The 24,288-nt window shown below is 42.2% G+C and overlaps 1 protein-coding gene across 5 annotated transcripts in view; it reads left to right on the plus strand.

Moving 5' to 3' along the window:
- Nucleotides 1-24,288, plus strand: part of LOC146613161 (receptor-type tyrosine-protein phosphatase F) — a 172,017-nt gene that overhangs the window by 52,955 nt on the left and 94,774 nt on the right. For all 5 annotated transcript variants that reach the window (XM_085377198.1, XM_085377197.1, XM_085377199.1 and 2 more), the window contains exon 2: nucleotides 9,686-9,860. In XM_085377198.1, coding sequence (XP_085233324.1) covers nucleotides 9,761-9,860 — 100 coding nt within the window. In that variant the 5' untranslated portion in view covers nucleotides 9,686-9,760. The remainder of the gene's footprint in view (nucleotides 1-9,685; nucleotides 9,861-24,288) is intronic.

Raw genomic sequence — 24,288 nt, forward strand, 5'->3', positions numbered from 1 at the left:
TTGATGAACATTGTCCAAGCTGAGAGTCCCTGCTTCTCTTGCCCTTTATCGAATGGCCTCTGTCTATTCCACACTCATCTCTTTTACATTTTAAATCCTCCGGCCTCTGGAGAGCGATGGGGATATATGGTTCCATCTGCTCCAGCAGACTGGCTCGTGGCTGAGACAGAGAGAAAGAGACAGAGAAGAAGGCATGGTCAGGGAGAGAGAGGAGGAAGCAGGGGGATGGAGAAACGGAGACTGACAGAAAGACAGAACAGCTTATTAGAATCTGCCTCTTTTCACTCGTTAGACAGTAGCTGAGAGGATAGCCGCCTGGAATCCAAGGCAGGACACAAGTTGGACCAGGACCTTGAGGGATTTTGTTTTTTCCACATTTGCAATTGCAGCTAACCCAAGTTAAATCTGCCCAGTCTTAACTGTTTCAGGTTGGCCATGAGTCTTAGCTTTCCTTTGTGTAACACCTGGAGTTTTTGTTTCAGGGTAGAGCTCAGAATAGCATTCGTTTGTGTTCTTGTTTGTGCACCTGGTATAAATGCCTGATTGTATACAAGGTGCTTTTCCCACTATGCCTCGAGTTAGTCTAACCATTCTTTGTGTCAACACAGGGTTTGTTCTTCTGTACCTCAGACCGCAGTGGATTGTTTTCCCTTTTACTCCTACATGCCCTAATGTAGGGATAGATAATAAGTTATGTCAATGCACAGTTTCATCTGTGAGTTTTACCTTTGAGAACACAAAAGCCCATTCAGTAGGCTATTGTATAAAAAAGGACATTCTGTGTCATAAAATAAATACAGTCTACAGCTGCGCACCCTCACGTCTGTGTTATTGTGGCTGACTTAGCAGTTCCTTCGAGGTAGATCTGCATAAACAGATGTAGTGAGATAAGGAGCTGCTTGCAAGATCGCAACAAGATAAACATTCACTCCTTCATTTATGAATGACCACTTTTTCTTAATAGTCATCGGTAGAAGTCTGGTGAATATGTGCAATCAAAAGTTAGGGTGTGCAATATAGATATACCTCTCAATAAAAAAAACTGTGTAATTAAGTTCTAGACACATCAAAGAATTTTATTAATTTTATGAAAAATTGCAAATCCAATAGTCTCTGAAGTCCTGCATTATTTTCTTTTATAGGATACACTAAAGTAAGGGAAGAAGCTTCGTAAATTATCTGCCAGTCTCATTATATACATCCTCATACACCCCAACCTTACTAAGCATTGTGGCAAACAATAACCAGTTGCTGTGCTGTCATCGAACACTAAGGCCACAGCTTCTTTCTCATGTCGGCCTCTGGAGGGTCCATGCCAGCCAAAGAACTTCACTCCCAGCGCTTTACAGTTACTAATCTGGGCTGACACCAAGCTGATTTACAATACCCCCTACCCCAAACAGTGACTGACTAGAGGTAATTGATTTAGAACAGTGCAGACACCCGCTGAATAGTATGAAATCCTCATACACTATACAAAGCTTGCTCCCATATTCCCACCTTAGTGCCAAATGTAAAAAAATAAAAAATATATGCATTTAAAACTAAACTTCTTACAATATTTCCTTTTTGGAAAATTTCTGCTGTTTCTGGACACTGCAGTCTGTCCACATTATATCCATGGATGAGCTGAACCTGAACAACTGCCTCTTGTTTGGCCAGTTATTGATCTATGGAGCTCTATATTTACCAGTCTTTGGGTGCACATGCCTTCACTCTGTTTGTCTTTTGCTGACGGAGACGAGGCTTTCTGCCCAGGAGGTGGGGGATTGAAGTCCTCTGCGTGGTGCGAAGGGGTGGAGGAGTGGGGGGTCCATGCCTTCTGTGCTGCCTGCCTAGTCATTTTATGGCACCATCTGTCCACAAGCTAACTGTCAAGTAGTGACGTCTTAGCTCATCTTTCTTGCCCGACAGTGCGGATTTTCTTCTGATATATATGTGCACATCTGCTGTTGAGAATGTGTCTCAGTTTATATTGCTAATTTAATGTTTGGCTATTTGCACAGAAGCAATTAATTATTCACTAATTCATTTCTAGACATCACTAAAATAAATACTAAACAAAAAGAAATCTTAAAACCTATTTAAATCTCTCAGCTAGGGCAAGGCTGTGGGCTTTATACACTATTAGAGACCCTGAAGTAAATAGAAAGCTTTGCTTTTACCATGCTCAGTTTTTAGGCCCCCACTTTGAGCAATTCTAGCTTGGCCTAAATAACATTAAGATTTTATGTTCAGTTGAAGTTGGAAGCTTATTCCCTTGGCCAATTACATTTAAACTCAATATTTAACATTGGTTGACATTTAATCCATGCCTTGGGTTATTTAAAATCTTGACTTTATTCTAAGAATATGATATGTCAGATAAATAGCTTTAGAATTATTTATGTCACCTTTTATTTAATAAATTGCATTCCTCGGGTGTCAGAAGTTAACATACATCCTATGCTTATTTGGTAGCATTGTCTTTAAATTATTTAACATGGGTCAAATGATTTGATTATTCTGCAACAAGCTTTTCACAAATAACTCTGGAATTTTGCCTCATTCCTCCTAACATAGCTGATATAGACGAGCAAGGTTTGTAGGCCTCTTTTTTGCACACACTTTTGAAGCGTTATCCACAAATCTATGTTGGACTTCAGCACCTCTACTTTCTAAGAGAAAGAAGAGGCAGCCTGGCCCCATGGATGTTATACTTGCATGCTGTTTGTACACATGAACTTTGTGCCTTTTTAGTTTGATTATTTTTTTGCTTTTTTTTTTCGGTCTTGTGTATTTAATTTTGTCAGAAGCTTTGGAACACATAACTTTTGTTAACGTTTTAGTTTTTCCAATACTTTTTCTAAACTTCTAACCATCCAAAGTTGTGCACCAGATTCAGTCAATTTAATGTAGGGGTTAGTACATTTGCCTAACATGTGAAAGAGCTCCAGTTCAAAACTGGGAAAAAGCACAGATCCATGGAACTGTTTGCTTCAAGCGTAAAATCTGTGCCAAATCAGAACATGCCGATTCATCCGCTGCGACGAGCCCTTGCGAATAAGGGAGCATCTGAAGGAAGCTTAAAACTGAGAAAAATCTGGCTGAAATTGTTGGAAAAACCTTCTGCTTATAGTAGTTTTCTCCAAAAACTGTAGCTTACTATGAGAGAATCTCTAAAATTCACATTGAATTTTCCATACAAGGCTTGTAGAGTTAAGAAACGGCCTTTAGATGACAGAGTGACACATTTTTTTTGTAATTCACCTTCTTACTTGAATGTTGGACTGTAGTTTTTAAAGTGAGCTGGTTTAAATGGGTGCTAAGGAAGGAAAAACTTGCTATTTAATGCACTTGATTGGTTCATGTACATGCAGCATTTCTTTTATTTGATGAATGTATGTTTTACATTGAGCCTGCCTTTTGATTTATTGCAGACCCCTTTGGCCAGCAAGCACTTTGTTGTGTAAGCTATTTTCTCTTTGCTGTGCTGCTCCACAACGCCAATAATCCTTGTTCAATAAATTCAAATGGAAGTGACACTTTGGTATGTCTTCTCTACTATGTGTAGTACATATCATTGTAATTCATTCCCAGATTGATTTGCAGTTGAAAAGATTGGTAGCCCAACAGAGCCGATTGTAAATCCACACTCGGAAATTTATGGAAGTGTCTGAATTTTTGTTAAATGTTCATATAATCAGGCCAAATTGCAGATGATAGTGTATCATATGGGAAAAGCCAATATGCAGTGGTGTTTGTATTCTGCTGAGAGGCAAGTTGCCGCTTGCGTTAGACAATAACAGTAGCGTGATGCATCACGTCTGCCCCTCATGCGTCACAAATGACGCCAAAACGCATCATGGAGACTGTGCGTAAATGTCGACTTAAAATTTACACATCTCCTATATTGCCTCATTATTAAATGGTGGTAAATAAACTTCTAGACAGAAAGATACCTTGATTTATTACACATGCTTTCATTGTAGGTCAGCACAATCAGTGCGCCATCGTTTCTATTGCTCAACTTAAGTGCACAAGTCTGTTGTAGGTGTCTTTTAGTCTTGTAATCTTGAGCTCTGCAATAATGTGTTAACAATTAACTTTGTGGTATCAGCTTGTAAACAGAATGGCTGTAAAATTCGATAGGTCACAGGACATTACCCTTTGTTAGGGGGAATTTCAGTGCAGTCTTGTTGCAGCTCTGTAAAAAGGACGTGCACCATCAAGTCTGTAGACACAGCAAGGCTTTTCGAGTCAGAGGGAAAACCTAATTTGGTTACTTTGCACTTTCATTTTACAATATGGTGCTCACCATCTTGAGTAATTCTCACAGGTGTTGTGATATTGTGTTCACTGCTGAGGTTTAAAAAAAAAAAAAAAGGGAGTGTGAGCCTTCTAGGGCATGGAAAACTAATCAACGGCCAAAACACCGCTGTTGAAATTCAGCTTGTAACTGTGTTTATGGAGCCTTTGCAGGTTACGCCAACACAAACCTCTTTGGTCTGGGTTTATCAGCCCCAGAGACGGCCGTGATTAGCTCCCCATATATCCATATATCTCAGCTGTCCCACCTCCCAGCGTTCAGGATGACCCATTAAATAGAGACGGAGAAATAGAGAACATGAGTAGGAGGGTTAGAGACATTGGAGAGCAGAAATGCTACCTGTAGTTAGCGTAATAGTAGTGTTTACTCAGGCTGCGGGCTCTCTCTGTGTGCAGCTGCATTGTCTGTCTGCCAACTGACATTTCTGTATGGGTGGCCACACCCTTGCCACACACATTCACAGGGACTAATAACCTAAATGACAAGCAACTGACGTGGACGATAAACAAGGCGACCGGGATAGGTGTCTGTTAAGTGTCTATATTCCCCTTCCTTTTGAGCTCACTCAAAGCTCTTTTGTCCTCTACAGTTTACTATTTTAGATATTACCCTGCCATTGTTTCTTTGTTAATTACATCACTAAACCGCTTACTCTTCTGCCTATTGTATCGTATGTAGCTCCACAGACACTTAAGGCTCAAAAAGCTTCCATAAGAAGTAAGTCACTGTATGCCCTGTTGAATGGGAGCATTATATTTAGGCTCATTTCTGCTTCATCAGTTCAATAACTGATTCTTCTCTTTCATGTTCCCTTTGTGTTTCACCAAACTGCCATTCCTGCAGAATCACTTCCCTATAGGATGCGTGGTCTTGGCACTTTGACAAATTGGAGAGAACCACAGTCGCACCATAAATTGTTTCACGTAGCTGCGGGCCTCCGAATCATTACTTACATCTCAAACTATGTGGAGTAAATTTTAAAAAAAAGAAAGAAAGAAAAAGTCTGGGTTTGTTGAGAATTTCTGCACTTTAACAGCAGTTTGCTAGTCTAGGAAATTTGAGACTGGAATTTATTAATCCTGGCCTCCCCTTAGTTTATTAAAAAGTGTGTGTGTGGAGGACACAAACAAATCTATGGCTTTGCCGCATTTATTATTTCCCTGTATCTGGACACCTTGTCATGGGTGGTTTGCTAATTGTGTTTCCATAAACTTGCCTACAGTAGAAATTCTGTTCATTATAAACTGCTTTAACTTGACAGCGGAGTATGTTTGGTTTAAACCAATATATATATGTATATAAGTAGGAAATGTCAAACCAAATATTGTTAGCTAGAAAATTAATCTTGACAGATGTAAAATATGCAGAACTTCGATGCATGTTTTCACATTGTAATTCATGAAGAATCAGCTTTGTTTGTGCACTTCATTTTCAAACTGGATTAATTGTTGTTGCTGTAAAACAGTTTATCTCCTGAATTTAGCAGACTAATTATTGTGAACATTAATTATCGTCTCTCAGCTGAAATGATCTGGACAATCAGTTAAGCAGTAAATATGCACTGGTTACTTTGTCACTCTTTCGCGCACACAAATCAGGCTTTGGGGTGAAATCATTAGCGAGACAGAAGGATTCATATACAGTTGCACGGGGGCAGACAGCCACCCCTAAACGTTTCTACTGTTTTTCTCGCGCTCTCCCACGTCCTCGCAAACAATGCCCCCTTGTGTGCCGAGCCACTTGCTCAGATTTCGAATCACACTGCACCCTTTCCACTTTGGTGCCCTGTCCTCCTCTCGTTTGCACTGCTGCCAGAACACAAATGGACACAGTGGCAAGTGTTGTCCCGTAGTATTCGTGTGCAGCAGGGAGGGACCAGGCTACACTGGGATAAATAAGTAGGTAAATAAATAAAGAATAAACCTCGCTCTAGGAATTTGTCTTATTGAAGATGAAAAGCATCTGCCTCTCTCTGGCATCTGCTGTGAAAGATATCCCTCCACCGCTAAGGGTTTGGAGCACGGCAAGTAGCCAGCTCTATCAGCCTCGCTCTTTCTCTACCCACCAACGTGAACCAGCGCAGCACTGGTGTACACAGAAACGAACGTCAAAACAAATTTGTCGGCCAACAAACTTTTTTCTTTTTTTCTTTTTGCAAAGCTAACTTGAGGTATTAGCTTGAAATAAAAACGGGTTCTAAATGTCTTTAATACCAGTTACAGAGTGGTGGTGTGATCCAGTTCTTTGGCACCCCGAGCCGAGTGTTTGTGTATCTTTTTCTTCCCCACACTGCAACAGCTTTAACACAGCGACAATAAACCGCTTTCTCATTACCAGTTAAGGTGAAAGGCGCAGAGGCTTCTTTTTTAAATTATTTTGCCACAGGGGTTTTAAATGATTTCCGCTGCACTTGTGGGTATTCTCCAAAACTCTGCGTGCAGGGAGGAGTATAATACAGTTTGATACGATCACAGCTTGAACTTTCACTGACGATAGATGATGTCGACTGTACACGGTGTTTGGAAATTCCTTAGACGCCAAGTTTGTTAAGAATAAAAAAAAAAAGATTGGCTTTGCAGACATAAAAGCCTAGAGGAACATTCCTTTAAGTGACAAACGGTGATAAAGAGCTAGCTGTCAGTGATGGCTGTCTGCTACTGTGGCCAGGTGAGGCATGAGCAGGGACTCGCGTGCATTCCTTCACATAGTTTTAACTCGGTCGTGCCTGCTTTTTTGTTTGCCCAGTGACATGTCAAAGGAGGTGAAAGCAGATCTCAGATAAAGAAAAATAACTTTATCTAATAGCTATTGTATAGACTGTTTTCAGCTGCCTTGTTTAACAAAGAGGGCGGTCGAAGAGTTGCCCGTTGTGTGCATTTTTTTATTTATTTTTTTATTTGTTTCTACCCGCATTGAAACAGCCACATGAGTAATGGGCTGCTCAACACCTCCACAGGATTAGAGCCCACAGCATTAAGAGTTTTTTTTCCTCCACGAGATACTGGAGGCATTGTGTTCCTGATGCTCTAACGTATTTAGCTAAACTGAATAGACTGGAGCTGACTGGCCACCCAGCAAGCCTCAGGATATTCCACTTTGTGAGCGCTTTCGTAGAGCTGGGCGATATATCGAGTTTTTAAAACATATCGATATATTTTTATACGAGATATAAGATGTGACAATATCCTTTATATCGATATAGTCTATGTTACGTTATAATTATAGTTGTGGAGCCGCAAGTTTGCCTCTCTTTCGTCCACTTTTGTCTCTACGCAACGTTACTCCGCCTCGCCTTCACTGAAGACAACTCCCCCTCCTCCCCCATCGCTTCACGTGCAGGCAGCGACAAGACGGACACGGCAAATATCCGTTAACGAGTTACTGCGCATCGCCCCATGCGTGGGGCTGGACGGCGTCAACGTGCTAACGAGCTAACAGCGCTAACCCTAAAATCCTTTCATTCTCTCAAAAGTTGATAGCGCGCCTTATGTATGAATTCTGGTTGTGCTTGATGGCCGCGAACCGATTTTATGTGGTACACGGCGCTCAGCAATCTGTCAAAAATGTTTGAGTACGACTTTGGTCAGCTACGGAGCTGCACCGCTTCATAGGTTGTCGGCGCATTACGGCTACCGAGGAGCTTCGCGGAGTGATACGTACTGTGCATCAACGTAATATTACCGTATTGTGTGTGTATAAGGACCATAAATGGCACCTGTAAGAGACGTGGTTATGAAGCGGATTTCAAACTCCAGGCTGTCAGTCACACAGCAAAACTTGGGAACAGAGCAGCTGTGAAATCTGTCTTTGTTATTAAGCTCAGCGTCTTTTAGTTTATATTTTGACTGCACAATTGTGAGCTCTTTGTTTAGCACAAAAACAACCTTGTTTTCTTTTATTTATGGAGCATGATTATTTAATGAATGCTCATAATTTAATTTTGAGTAATTTTTCATGTACATCTGTGCTGTATGTTAATAAAAGTGCCTGTGTGACATCTGGGACACAGCTTTGACTAAGAACTCTCTTTTTGTTCTTACTTTATGGCTTAAAAAAAAAATATCGAGATATATATCTTATATCGCCATCCAGCTAAAAATATCGAGATATGAATTTTGGGTCATATCGCCCAGCCCTAGCGCTTTGTCTTTTAACACATATCAGCAAACGGCACTGTGTAGCCACCGCAGTGAACTGAGCAGTGAGACTGAACAAGACCGACTTAGATTTTGGGGTTTTCTGTTCAGTTCTTCTTGTAGAAGCTTTGTACAGAATCATCACCAGGCTGCTCTCTTTAAGACAAAAGTAGATTTAGTCAAACTTTCAGAACTTTTCTCATTTAAATTCAGTTTTTTTAAGTCCTCTGGAGATTCTGCTTTAATTCCATCAAAAGAGAGATATCTATCTATACCATATTGTGCTCTCTTTTACAGCATTATGATTACTCATCGCAGATGGCCATGGGCAAGGGAGTAGGGATAAGAAATTTAGTTAGCTCATTAATGGAGATACGCAGTTACTTTGTTTATAATAGCATTAGGCATCGAAACTGGAGGCTGTAACAAACTTAAGGTCATATATCTAAATTCTTAATCAGTTGGCTTAGTAATCTTCCTTCACTAAATCTAATTCCTGAAAAGACAAAGCATCGGTTCTTGTGCCATTCCATTTGAGGGACAGCTTTTGATTTTTCTGTTTCCACTTAACACAAAGGAGAAATGCTCTCTGTCTCGTTTAATTGTTGTTCATTTGTGGCACACCTGCTGCAGGCTTGTTGGTCAGCCATGTCCCCCTTGGGGTGTGTTATATGTTAAGTGTTTATGTATGCATACATGTCACTCTGAGATCACTGCACTTTGTGTGATTCGAACCCATCTGGTCACCGTTTCAATTTCCTAATGGGGGAACATTAAGGTGGTCTTTGGGGAGTTGTGTTTAGTTGGTCCACTGGGGTTTTAACTGATCCCCTTTGTAAGAGGTGCGCTGAGAGGCTTAAGCTCTCCTCCACCCCCCCTTTGTTCTTTTTATTTTTTCCCAATAATTTCTCTGTAAAACTGTGCAGCATTTGTTCCCCCCGACTCCTTTGCTGATGTACTTTTTGTGTTACATTCACTTTGCTTACTTCCCCCTGCCCCGAGCAGGATTTGTTGTGGGTACTAGATGCCTTGTTGATCGCGAGCAAAGATCTCCAGCAACGTTTGCTGTTGTTTTCTTACAAGTATACAAAGATTCTGTGTCTTTGGTTCTGCTTTGCGACTTGCTTTTGATATTTCTGCATTACTGTGTTATTATGCTCATTCAAATATATGCAAATATAGCGTGAGTTTGAATACTAATGGTTCTGTACCCCTGTTCTGCATGTGTTTGCTCTCCCAGGTGTTAGTCTTTGATCCTGTCAGAGTGGGACGCGTCTAGCAGGGGACTGAGGAGGGAGCAGTGCCAACTTTGAACATGGTGCCTAATATTCACCTGGCAGGGCCCCTTCTCCCCAGAGGGGCGTTGCTGTTCCTGCTTTTACTCAGCTGCATAGTCTTCTCTTCTCTAGCAGACAGTAAGTATGCTCATGTACCTGTGAAGTTCTGCCCTGGCTTTCCCACCGTCTAATAACACATTAAGCTTCATTTAGAGGCGTTCTCTTGATTTAAAAGGACTGCCGTAGCTATAAGTGGAATTTAACACGTGACAAAGGTGCACTTTAACTGAATACATCAGGAGAGCAAGCTCTCACGCTGTGCAGAGCTTTGTTTAAAATAGAATATAGATTCCATTTACATTTCATGCCTTCAGTGGATTCCAGCAAACAGAAATAGCTGCTTGTCTAATGCGTGTCCCCAAGTATAAAGAGCTTTAACATCTCAACTAAAAATAAGCACACAATGCAGGCAGCGGAGATCCATCGGCCTCTGTGCCCGGTTGTCAATCCGAGTGACAGTTTTGGCTCAGAGAAAGCGCTCCAAGAGATATGTCACCTCAGCTGTACCTTTGGGTCTCGGGCGCAGCCAAGAAGCACTGCCCTGCCAAAGACGGGGTCAGGGACGAAATTAATTCAACACATGACCTCACCTACAGTGCTGTCATAGGGTCACTGTAATTCAATTATACCCCAACCCCTCCTGTTCCCCCACCCGAATGCAGCCACTGCCCTGTCCTTTCAAACATGTTTCGAATAGGATTTGTTTTTCTGTACCCTTTGTCTTTTCCCGCTCGGCTCTGTGCTATCATCTTTGTCTCTTGTGGCGTGTCTACTCTTGACCAGCATCGCTCTGAACTTGACCTTGCAGAAAAGTTTTACAGGCCTTTTGTTTTTCTTGGGGTCTGGCAAGTCTGTCTCTGCTCTGCTTCTAGTTTGATTGGATGGAATTGAATCTTGAGTGAAGCTGTAGTGCTCAACTTAGATACTAATTGTGGATGATCCAAAATAAAACTACTGTATCCTTCTACAAAATAAAAAAAATCATTAACAATTGATCCAAATTTTAAAAAAGTATGAGTTGCTGGAAGTTATAAAGAAAATTCATATTTGGTCTTTGAATACCTGGCAGAGTGCTCTTCTATAAAAAGGGAGAAAGACGTGCAATGTCAGACGTCTATTTGCGTGCGTGCACCTTGTTAACTGTGATATTATGTTGTATACTTGTGCTGTTTATGCCACAAGTAAAAGCATGTGCTTTTTAGAGATCATCAAGTTAAAAAATGCAACGTCATGGGCATAGAAGAAATTAAGATGGTATATAAATGTGCTGATTCTTTCACGCACCAGTCTGGATGGTTCTACGGGCCGGAGATATACACAGCTAACCAGAATAGTGTTTAATCTGTTCAAACAGAGCATTAATGTTTAACCTAAATCTTGATTATTTTTGTTTTGTTTTGTTTTTTACCCCACCCCTGTCTCTGTCTTAGTTTTATTTAGTGTGAAACATTTAATTTAAAGTACAAATATAGTCTGATGTGACGAGCTGGCACATGTGCATATATTCATAGACAAATAAGGGACACATCATAAAGTAACTCACAGAAAAGCCTGACTGTGGTCTGGGGTTAAATACGCATGTAGGTTAGTGTAAGCACATATGGGAAAAAGGCCCAGACTACTATTATCCAGACTGTAAAGCAAACAGACATAGAATTAAAATAAGACACTGGGGGGTGAGAGGGGGTGTAAAAATAACACCTCCCACTAATGGCAGGTTTGTGTGCATTTCTGTGCCTATAATTTGTATGTAACTCAGTTATGTGAGCCTGATGTTTTGGGTTTGGATTTCCTGTATTACAGAGCAGACACCAGACAGATATTATGGGCGGAGTACCTGGCAAGTTTCTGATTACATGGATTCAGTCTGATGCTCTTGTCTCCCCCTTGAACAAGTTAGGCGGGCAGAGAAACCACACGTAGCAAACATGTGTCAGCAGTGTCAGAACACACCCTTGGATAGAAACCATACATTAGTCTTTATCTATATATATATATATATATATATATATATATATATATATATATATATATATATATATATATATATATATATATATATATATATATATATATATATATATATATATATATATAAAAAAAAACACCCAGCACGCCCCTGCGGGCGGTTTATCCTTCAAGCTCGGGTCCTCTACCAGAGGCCTGGGAGCTTGAGGGTCCTGCGCAGTATCTTAGCTGTTCCCAGGACTGCGCTCTTCTGGACAGAGATCTCCGATGTTGTTCCCGGGATCTGCTGGAGCCACTCGCCTATCTTGGGAGTCACCGCACCTAGTGCTCCGATTACCACGGGGACCACCGTTACCTTCACCCTCCACATCCTCTCGAGCTCTTCTCTGAGCCCTTGGTATTTCTCCAGCTTCTCGTGTTCCTTCTTCCTGATATTGCTGTCATTCGGAACCGCTACATCGATCACTACGGCCGTCTTCTTCTGTTTGTCTACCACCACTATGTCCGGTTGGTTAGCCACCACCATTTTGTCCGTCTGTATCTGGAAGTCCCACAGGATCTTAGCTCGGTCATTCTCCACCACCCTTGGGGGCATCTCCCATTTTGACCTCGGGACTTCCAGGTTATACTCGGCACAGATGTTCCTGTACACTATGCCGGCCACTTGGTTATGGCGTTCCATGTATGCCTTGCCTGCTAGCATCTTGCACCCTGCTGTTATGTGCTGGATTGTCTCTGGGGCATCTTTACACAGCCTGCACCTGGGGTCTTGCCTGGTGTGATAGACCCCAGCCTCTATGGATCTTGTGCTCAGAGCTTGTTCTTGTGCTGCCATGATTAGTGCCTCTGTGCTGTCTTTCAGTCCAGCTTTGTCCAGCCACTGGTAGGATTTCTGGATATCAGCCACCTCCTCTATCTGCCGGTGGTACATACCGTGCAGGGGCCTGTCCTTCCATGCTGGTTCCTCGTCTCCCTCCTCTTTCTTGGGTTTCTGCTGCCTGAGGTATTCACTGAGCACTCGGTCAGTTGGGGCCATCTTCCCAATGTATTCTTGGATGTTCGTTGTCTCATCCTGGACTGTGGTGCTGACACTCACCAGTCCCCGGCCCCCTTCCTTCCGCTTAGCGTACAGCCTCAGGGTGCTGGACTTGGGGTGAAACCCTCCATGCATGGTAAGGAGCTTTCTTGTCTTTATGTCAGTGGCTTCTATCTCCTCCTTTGGCCAGCCTATTACCCCAGCAGGGTACCTGATCACGGGCAGGGCGTACGTGTTGATGGCCCGGATCTTGTTCTTACCATTCAGCTGACTCCTCAGGACTTGCCTGACCCTCTGCAGGTACTTGGTGGTTGCAGCTTTTCTAGCGGCCTCTTCATGGTTCCCATTCGCCTGCGGGATCCCCAAGTACTTGTAACTGTCCTCTATGTCTGCAATGTTGCCTTCTGGTAGTTCAATCCCCTCAGTTCTGACTACCTTCCCTCTCTTTGTTACCATCCGACTACACTTCTCCAGTCCGAACGACATTCCAATGTCATTGCTGTATAGCCTGGTAGTGTGGATCAGTGAATCGATGTCTCGTTCACTCTTGGCATACAGCTTGATGTCATCCATGTACAGGAGGTGGCTGACAACTGCTCCGTTCTGTAGTCGGTATCCGTAGCCAGTCTTGTTAATGATCTCATTGAGGGGGTTCAGGCCTATGCAGAACAGCAGTGGGGACAGAGCATCTCCTTGGTAGATCCCGCACTTGATGGTGACTTGTGCTATGGGCTTGGAGTTGGCCTCTAGTGTTGTACGCCACATCCCCATTGAGTTCCTGATGAAGGCTCTTAGGGTCCCATTGATCTTGTACAATTCTAGGCATTCCAGTATCCAGCTGTGGGGCATTGAGTCATAGGCCTTCTTGTAATCAATCCAGGCAGTGCACAGGTTGGTCAGTCTGGTCTTGCAGTCTCGGCTGATTGTTCTGTCTACCAGTAGCTGGTGTTTTGCGCCTCTGGTATTCTTGCCAATTCCTTTCTGTGTCCCGCTCATGTATTGACCCATGTGCCTGTTCATCTTAGCCGATATGATGCCTGACAGGAGCTTCCATGTAGTACTGAGGCAGGTTATTGGTCGGTAGTTGGAGGGGACCGGTCCCTTCTTGGGGTCCTTGGGGATCAGGACCGTCCGGCCTTCAGTTAGCCATTCCGGGTGTATCTCGTTAACTAGCAGCTGGTTCATTTGTGCTGCCAGACGCTCGTGGAGTGCAGTCAGCTTCTTTAGCCAGTAGGCGTGAACCATGTCGGGCCCTGGTGCTGTCCAACTCTTCATACTGGAGACCCTTTCTTGGATATCTGCCACTGTGATGGTTACTGGACCCTGTTCAGGGAGGTCGCTGTGGTCTGCCCTCAGATCCTCTAGCCACTGAGCATTGCCGTTATGGGTTGCATCCTTCTCCCATATGCTCTTCCAGTATTGCTCCGTCTCCAGCCTTGGTGGTGCTGTTCTCTTATTGTTCCCTTGCCACTGAGAGTACACCTTTGCTGGTTCTGTGGAGAACAGCTGGTTTATTCTCCTGCCTTCTATCTCTCTGGTGTACCTCCTCAAGCGGCTGGCCAAGGCTGTGAGTCTTTGCTTGGCAGTTTCCAAGGCCTCAGGTATGGACAGCTTGCTGTATTTCTTAGGCACCTTATTCGTCGCACCTTTCTGCAACTCCGTTAGTTGGCTAACCTCTCTCCGTGCTACTTTGATCTTGCCCTCTAGCCTCCTTCTCCATGGAGGGTACTGCCCCTTGTGGCTGTTCAACTTGTAGCCAAGCATCTCACTGATCACTGCTGCCGTATTGTAGATCAGCTTGTTAGTGTCGGTAATCGTGGTTGTAGGTATTGCCCGTAGTGCTGCATTAACATCATCTAGCAGACCTTCTGAGGGTACTTCACGTAATCTTGGTAACCGGCTACGGGGGATCCAGGTTTCAAGCTTGGCCATGATCCTATTTTTCAGGTCAGTTCCTCTCGCACTCAACGATCCTTCTCCTATCACACTTGGGGCTATGTACCCAATCTCGGGTGGGGGTGATGATATCTCCCCCCTGACCTGGCGTCCTGACTCCTCCTTGCCGTAGCATTTGTGTTGTACCTCGTCAATCTCTAGCTGTGAGAGCAGTCCCTTCTTTCGAATGTTGGAACACTGAGCTACTAGTTGTTTCGCCGTCATTGTGGATGTTGGGTATCGAAGAATCCATAGGTCCCTCATCCTATTCATGTAGCCCCTTCCGCCGGGGTTACTTGCGTAGTAGCATTCCAACAACGCCCTGTTTTCGTCCCTTGCCCACCGATGCCTTCTTGTTCCAGTAGCCCACTTTTCGTCAGGGTGCCCTGGTTCCTCAACACCTGACGCGGACCTTGTTGATCCGGGCGACGTCCGAGCCGGCATGCCTTCATATTTATCTGTCTCGCTCATGTCTGCGGTAGGCTTGCTTAGCATAGGGGGTCTAGCCTTAGGACCCTTACTGGATACAGACGCCCCCAGGCAGGAATCGAACTTGCGATCCTCTGTTTCAAAGGCGTGTAGTCTAACCACTACGCTATCCAGCTGCTATATATATATATATATATATATATATATATATATATATATATATATATATATATATATATATATATATATATATATATATATATATATATATATATATATATATATATATGAGTTTATTATCTGATACATTTCAAAATTTGTTTCCATACTATTTGTTTGGCATGACACTTAAAGATGGCACAATTCATCATGATTTAGCAGCACGGGTACAGGAAACTCTCCACGAGCCCTATCAGTGTTATAGCCTTCTGACATCATTCATCTTACAGCATCATTGAATAGGCGTACAATACAGAGTGATTACTCTGAGTGCTGATCACAGACGTCCCATCGATCCCCAGGGAGCTCTGCCTAATCAACTAGCTCTCTATACAGCCTCCTTCTACACAATAGGCCTCTGGCCCACAAGGTCAGCCTCAAAGTCACATACCCAGCACTTAAATGTAATGGTTATCTTTTTGTAGCGCTGTCATTGTGAGTTATTTCATTGGCTTTAATAAGCTTTTGATGTATGTGTCTCCTCTCGCTCTTCTCATGTTATAATTTTGAGTTGCTTTTCATGTGAGGTGCGGCAAGACTGCTGAGTCTTCTTTTGTGTCCGGGCCTTTTCTTGTCACTCTACTTCAGCTGTATCATAATTAACAAGTTTAAAATAACTTTTCTCTGTCCCACAATGCATCTTTGAGATTCTTATTTATGATCCTTGCACTGCAAATAGAGTAATTACAGATTACCAGTGCTTTTAACTATTGTTTCATTGTTACTGAACAATGGCTCAACCATAAATAACAGGTATCCCATGTGCAATCTATGCTATATATTTAAACAGTAGTTTTTTGTTCTTTTTGGCTTTAAACAAAGGCTTTCCCTTTAACAAGGCGCAGAATTTTTTATTATTCTTTAAAACAGCCTTTAAATCCATGCAATGTGCTCAGGAAACCTATGAAACACTCTTCACAGAGTGATTTCTAAATTTGCTACAATGGACTGATGCCAAAGTGGTTTGGAGATGGGTGACCAGATGGGGGGCTGGGGGGGCAAAAATTGGATTGTGTTTTTAAGTATCCATATGGTCACCCAGTTCAGAAACTGACAGGGATAGAAATTGATTCTTTTTTTAATTAAAAGTAACCATATCCACCTTGGAGAGCCACTTGGAGAGTAATGCAGTTAGCGCACAGCTGGGGTCCACACACATCATACAGGCAGGCACAATGAGAGAGGAGGCAAACAATACAAAATGTACTCTGAGGAAGCAGCTGCGAAAAGCATCATAGGGTAAGAGGACAACATGTATAAGATGAAGTGCCCGAGGAACAAATCTTAGAGGTTGGAGAGAATTATCGGAAGTTGTTTTCATAAGCCAGCGCAGCAATGTCAGAATAGAGGGAGGAAAGGGGCATCAGAGGTTAATGATGTGAGATTAATAGTTTAATTAGGGAGCTCAACAGCAGAGCCACAGGCAGTCACCCAAACCTTATGTTGTGTCCTGGTTTCAGAATTGCCACAGGACGACAGGCGTTTCCTAGTGTCTAGTGTCCTTCCAGAGAAGGGCACATGAGAAAAAGACATTGCAGTTCTCTGATCATCGTCATATTCTTATTGCCAAAAGAAACATTAGTTCCCTTAATGTACCACAGTAGTTCTTACAGGCCTTTTACGTGTTAAATTGAAATTCATGGTAGCTGGCTCTAAATTAGACACAATTAGACAACTTAGAGGCGCACACCTACGTATTGTTTGCTTTCAGAGTGTCCTGCGCTTACAGGCATTTATCTCAACCCTAATGGCCTGAATATATGTCAAGTGGGATATATTTTGTTTGCAAATGATCACCTAAGACTATAAATCATAAGGGGGGCACCAGAGAACATGCACGCCCGTTTAAAACCACATGTTGTTGTGTTTTATGTTCCTCCTGTAACATAATTTAATTTCCCCCTCAATTTTGATTAGTGGAGAGTTGAATTACTTAAGACCTCCAGGCCATGTGGGTGTGAAGACGGAAACAATGGTTGGGGCTCTTGTGGTCTCAGAGGGAAGGCTAATCTAGGGGAGGCAAATTAATGAGGTTAGTTGGGTCGCAAGGGGGTGTGCGGTGATGGATGATGAGCTCACCCCAAAATGGAATCTCTGAAGAAGCTAGGAGCCATCTCAGCAGCTGAGCCCCAAACACACCGTCTCCCGGGATCGCTTAACACACTTAACATCTTCTGCACGCTATTCTATTAATGTCAGGGTCCGAGCCAAGGATAGACTTTAACTAGCAGCATTAACAAAGCCCCCCAACAGTCAATGAGTTGCACGTTGTGCTGGTAGAAACTTTGGATTTCAATATGCTTTATTATATATTCACAGTGGTTTCAGAATGTCCTTCTCCAGCTTCATATTTTGTTTTACAGAGTATCCCCAGGTTACCACCCACACATGCCTTCAAATGCAACAGTGAGTTATCCTTCTTGGTTTCAAAAAGAGGGGAAAGACACTTAAGTGACAGTGCAAATGAGAACATTTCAGCAAGCGAACTAAACAAACATGTGAGTTGATGTTGCCCCAGGGTTATGCAGATGAGCTTTGGAGTTTGACACCTTACTGTAGCATGTTTTTTCTAGTAGGTGGGATAGTGGCACCGAGATGGAAAACGTACTCGCTGAAGATGGGGACCATTTTTTTTGAATTTCACATTTACATCATTCACATTATGTGATAGACTTTGTGCCAGTTATATTCAGAAAATAATGTAATGAGTCTCCCACCAGCAAGCAATTATGAGTGTTAGCTCTGAGGAAGGGAAACTGTAAAATACATATTATGGTTTGCCCTCATTTCATAATGATAATTCAAAAAAAAAAGGGAAAACAGCATCTGCAACAAAAATAGTTTTATCTTCAGAGAGCGCAACAAAGAAATCATAGTGGAGTTTCTGCCTTTATCTAATCTCTGTGAAATCTTTACCTTAAGGACTCATGTGGGTTTAAAGAAGTTGCAGGTAGTGAATCATCTTTGACTAGATCTAGGTTAGGCGCCAGTTTAAATGCCACAGGTAATAAAACACCTCAGACTCCCAATCGTGTGATATCAGGAACACCCACATTCTCACCATCAAAAAGTACACAATGAAACATTTATCCTTCCATATTTTTTAAACAGTTCCTATAAATGCCCACTCGAAGCAGAAGTCACCACAGCACATGGTTGTTGTTTTTTTTTTTTCCTTCAAATGTCATAATTTGACTGACAGTCAAGAAGAGATGCACAGGGTTGAGAGATACCTCCCTCGTTCCTAATCGGCCCGAGAAGATGAAAGCTATTACATTAATGTTGCTTACACTGGGAAGAAAGGAATGAAGGATAATTGCACTTAGAGTTCTTTTTCTTCTCCACTGCCTTGAATAATTCAGGGAAAGCTGGAAGGCCTGATAGAAAGCCTGTCTTCATGGTCCAGGGGGGCACTGAAAGTTTGATGTTTTTCTTTTCTCTTGTCTCTGCTATAGGTTTTGACATTTTGTCTTAAGTACAGTATCTCGGTCGTGATGAATCGCATTACTCTTGAGATTTCACTTACGTTCTGATAACACATATAAAGCTCCATCAATCTTCAGCCACTATGCTACCATTCTAAGAAAGTAAGTTCCTTTGGTGTCTGTGTTATCATAAGGGACTGCAGCGTGAACTGACTATTAATGAGCTGGAGATGATAGTGCACCATCCACAAAAGCGTTTCTTGGGTCGGAAACCAAGTAAGGTGACAATACTAGACAGTGAACTTACAGGCAAAAATAAATTGGTTACAGTTTTGAGATTACGGCGGTGGCTGTAGTTAGTAGCAAATGATCTGCTAATCAGATGGTTGGTGGTTCGATCCTTGGCCGCTCCAGTCTGCATGAACCACAAGTTGATCTCTGATTTATTTCTTCAGACTGCGACCGTTAGATACGTGGGTGAGGCATGTTGTATAAATCATGTAAAGTAGAACATAGGAAGAACCGGTCCATATAATATATTATGTTTGTTTCTTTGTTTGGTAGGAAAAAAGGTCAAAGCTTTTATTGGTTTCTGCTCCTTAAATTTGAAGATTTCATGCTTTTCTGTGTTTTGCATGAAATATCATGTAGTAATAGTAGTTAAAACTATGTATTTGGGTTTTGCACTGTTCACCATATTAACTGCAGCATTTGGTTGTGGGACTAGAATAGGCATTTTGACATTTTCTAATGATAAAAAAGAAGAAATAATGCAGATTAATTGATGAAAAATATGAGCTGCAGCCGTAATTTACACTGCATGAAATTAAATAGCTGTTGAACTGCTGCACTGTTTGCACAGAGACGGTTGCACTTCTGTCTCCTTATATCGATGTTTAAGGCTTTTAAAAGCCCCGATAGTAAAGCTTCGTCATACTTCCACTCCTATGGCTCTTCCCCGATAATTGTAAAATGTGCTATGTACAACACAATGCTTGGCATTCAGCTGTAAAAACCATAGCGCAGATAGCACACATGATGTTTATTGGTTTAAACAAACAGCCTGAAGTGCAGTTGACTTTATCGGGGTAAATAACTTGCAGGGGAGGCAGCTTTATATGGCATTAATTGCAAACAAGTTGGCTGCTAATGGGCTGAAAAGGCCTTAATGGAAGTGTTCCATTAAAACAACCAGTGCTGATGCCATCAGACAAATTTACACTAAGTGTTGCCTCATGAAAATGATAACTTGCTAATCCATTATTAATAAGAATTAATGGTTTTCACTGTGCCATGTGCGTATCGATCCCTGATACTCTACACTACTGAGTAGCTCTCATTGGGCACTCTGGCAAGCTTGGGAATAGACTAATTGTTAGCCACACAAGTGCCATTTACGCAACTCTCCCCGCTGTCTCTGCTTTTATTACCAGCATTGCTCTGAGGCCCCCGACTAGGAAAAAGGCAAACTGAATGGCTGCTTAGGAAAGTATGATGCATACAAAAGGTGTTAGCCAGAGTCAACAAAAGAAAATATCACTAGTAAATGAATGAAGGTTGTAACAGTCTTTCAGTTTTATAAGCTCAAGCATGAGACACAAAGCACCGCTCATTGCTTTTACTGTGCATACTGACTGATATGTCACTGAGATTATTTCTGAGCCAGGACAAACCCAGATCTGTTGCCCTCCTGCAGTTCAGAAACCCCAATACCTTTTATCTGTCTAATGACCTCAGACCTCACAAATGCTGCTGCAGGCTTTGGGTTAAATGAGAGAAGCTTTTTAATCCCCCCTCCATACATAGCCTTTAGGCTCCTTTGGTGTTTTCTAAAAGCAGGATCTATAGAGATTTGTCAATACCCCGCGCCTGAGGTCATATTTAAATTTCACATTAGTAGTGCAGAAAAATGCACCTTACACTCAATACACTCAATCACCACACTAATCATAAATGCAAAATATTGTTACTTGTTTAAGCTGGCACTTTATATGACGTTTTTGAACAAAAAGGCCTAGCATTTGTTTCCCTAATAACCCTTCAATTTGTTTGATAATGAGGTTAATGCCTTTCTGTATTTGTGGGGGTACACCAGAAACACCTATTAGTCCAAAACTGAGTGTTTTTCACTTGCATGTATTGTTTTGAGCTTTGATTAATTCATTTATTCCATTCATTAGTTCTAACATGAAAGGCTTTTTGCTCTAGTAACATTTTTTTCAGTTCCACCAACCAGGCTGCTGTTTGTGTACAGCAGCACTGTTTTGCATGTAGGATCTTTCTGGTTTATTTATTTGGTAATTAAAACAGTCATTTGAGTGATTTTGATTTTGATAACCCAGTTTAGTGATACTAATTAAAGCATTGTTCTATTATGGCCAAATTCTGGTAAATAAGCAATACTCGTGAGCCAGTAACCCCAACCCTACGATTCTGGCAGCTTGCAGCAAAGCACTATGCCTGACCGTTATGGCAGCACTTTCCACACATTGCCAGAGAGAAGAGCGCATGTCAAGATATGAGTTTTGAATGTATTGTATCAAAGCATAAAGAGAGTGCAGCCCAAAACTCATAGTCAGTGGCTGAGAGAAAGATTTGCATAGGTAGGCTTATGTGTTTTCCACCTCGTCCCTGCCATTGTTTTCATGTGACAACTGTCTGACAGCCAGGAAAATGGGACACAGGCAAAGAAAAAAGGTTGAGTCTGGATTTTGTCTGTCTAAGAAAAGAACTGACAAACCCAACAGTTTGATATCACCCTTCAGTGGTGGCTGTGCTGACAGAGGAACACCAACTCTCGCAGTTCAAAAGTAAATGCCTCTGTCCTTTCAGTGGAGTGTGGTAGGACCACCATTAACCCCATGTATAAGTCTGTGGTTCAGGGTCACCGCAGTGACTTGTGATTTTGTGATTGATGCTCGGTGAGATCTGGATTAACGATGAGAGCTCTGAATTTGCCACAGTTTAGCCCGTGAGTCACAGGTCAACTATCGAAATTCAGGGGAAGCTTGTTTAAGAGGATTAATACGGGAAAAGCTCCATGAGTCCAGTTTCCACTGTTTTTCTGTTTATCCTTAAAATCCTAAAGATTTCTAAGATCCAGCAGTTTCTAACTTAAATGAGTGTGGCAATACACAAGCTTATGTCCTTTAATTTGAATCATGTGCGCTGAACTATTTTAATACTGTCTGATCCTTCATCCGTGCAACAAAGTGAAAACCCTGACATCAGTCTGAATGCTGCTGCAACAGACAGATGTTGGCAGCAACTCTTCTAAGACTGATGGCTGATAATCAGGGTTTGAGCATTCCAACGCACCACCCAAGCGCAGGCTCAGGCATGCTCAGGCATACACTCTTAATGCTTATCAGGGTGGACTTGTTAACTCAGGTGTCTTGCCGCCACATGCATGTGTGTCACAGCCACATTCTGATGCTATAGATTATTGTGCTTTCGCAGTTGCTGAATCTGTTTTCTAAAACTTGTTCCTGAAAATAACCAGGACAAAAAAAAAATATCAAAAATCGAATTCAAATGTCAGGTGAGTTTGGGGACAAGATCAACATCAGGTTGACTTCCCATTAACACTTTACTGTGCTGTAGTACATTTGATTTGTTTGGGTTTTTTTAAGGTGTTACATTTTTTAGACAGTTATATGACCGTTATGTGCCGTTACATGGCATTTAAACAACATGACATCATCACAAGAGACAAACACGTTTACCTTTCGTAACACACTCTTATGAGTTTTTTAGCTTTTATTTGACCTACACTGCTGTTATGTTATATTATATTTTTTATCCTAAGTACTGGCAACGTTGTCTCAGCTTTGAAAGAATAAATATGTGCTTGCTGTTCATTTCATTTTAAACTAAGAAAGTCATGATATCATGTCAAGACTTGAAATTAATATTAAATTTCATGAAATTTTAATGTCAAAAGATTTCATTTTGAAGATATTTTAGCAGAAATAACCTCAAATCAATAGAATTTGCATATTTTCACAAAGGTCACTAGAAAATATTGACGTCTGCATGTCGATCAATTATTCTGTGGTGCTTCACACCGTGGTAGTGCCTTTCTTCCTCCAACCAGTTGAATTTAAATATGTGTAACATATGGTATGTATGCATGCACACGCAACTGCCTGCAGGCTTGCCGTGTCCTTTTATTGTAAAACTGCTGCATTGCATTGAAGGAAGCACCTCTGTGGATATGTCCTCAAGCAAGGACAGCCAACACCACCTCTGTCTCTCTCTCTTTAGCCAAGTGAGTGCAGAATGTGATAAGATAAGATAAGATAACCTTTATTAGTCCCACACGTGGGAAATTTGTTTTGTCACAGCAGGAAGTGGACAGTGCAAAAGTTATGACGCAAAAATTAGAATACAATAAGAATAAATACAGTACACAGCTGTACAGAATAGAATAAAATAATATACTATATACAGTAGAATAAAATAGAATAAAAATATACAATAAGATAAAAATAGAATACGAATGCTATATACAACTGAGTAAAAATACAACGATGCCAGAAAAGATTATTGCACTTAGTGTTATTGCACATGTGTGGATGTGTGTGTTTGATCAGTTAAAGTCTTTATTATGGAGTCTGACAGCAGTGGGGAGGAAAGACCTGCGAAATCTCTCCGTCCCACACCGTGGGTGCCGCAGTCTCCCACTGAAGGAGCTGCTCAGTGCTGTCACAGTCTGCTGCATGGGGTGGGAGACGTTGTCCAACAGGGATGACAGCTTAGCCGCCATTCTCCTGTCACTCACCACCTCCACTGGGTCCAGAGGGCATCCTAGAACAGAGCTGGCCCTTCGGATCACCCTGTTCAGTCTCTTCCTGTCCCCAGCAGAGATGCTGCCGCCCCAGCAGACCACACCATAAAAGATAGCAGAAGCCACCACAGAGTCATAGAAGGTCTTCAGGAGTGGGCCCTCCACCCCAAACGACCTGAGTCTCCGCAGCAGGTACAGCCTGCTCTGCCCTTTCCTGTAGAGGGCGTCTGAGTTATGAGTCCAGTCCAGTCTGTTGTTCAGATGAACACCAAGGTACCTGTAGCTGTCCACAGCCTCAATGTCCATACCCTGGATGTTCAGTGGTTGCAGTGGAGAATGCTTGTGCCTGCGGAAGTCTACCACCAGCTCCTTGGTTTTACTGGCGTTGATCTGGAGGTAGTTCAGCTGGCACCAGTCCACAAAGTCTTGAGTCAGTCCTCTGTACTCCTTGTCGTCCCCATCAGTGATGAGGCCGACTATTGCAGAGTCATCAGAGAACTTCTGCAGGAAGCATTGTAGCAGGTGGAGCTTCTTTTTCTGAAAAAATTACAGCGTTGTGCTAACCAGATAGTGAACCTCCCCACATGCTTCTTTTCCAAAAAAAATACAAATGTTATGCTATAACAAGAAACAGTGGTGGAAGCCATTGCTGGATTTCTCCCCAGCGTGTACTCAGAAATGGGAAGCTGGCGTCTCCTGTGTGTA

The sequence above is a fragment of the Diplotaxodon limnothrissa genome, linkage group LG18 (genome assembly GCF_057381915.1).
Source record: "Diplotaxodon limnothrissa isolate DT_005_m linkage group LG18, D_limnothrissa_male_GT1.1, whole genome shotgun sequence".
Lineage (NCBI taxonomy): Eukaryota > Metazoa > Chordata > Actinopteri > Cichliformes > Cichlidae > Diplotaxodon > Diplotaxodon limnothrissa.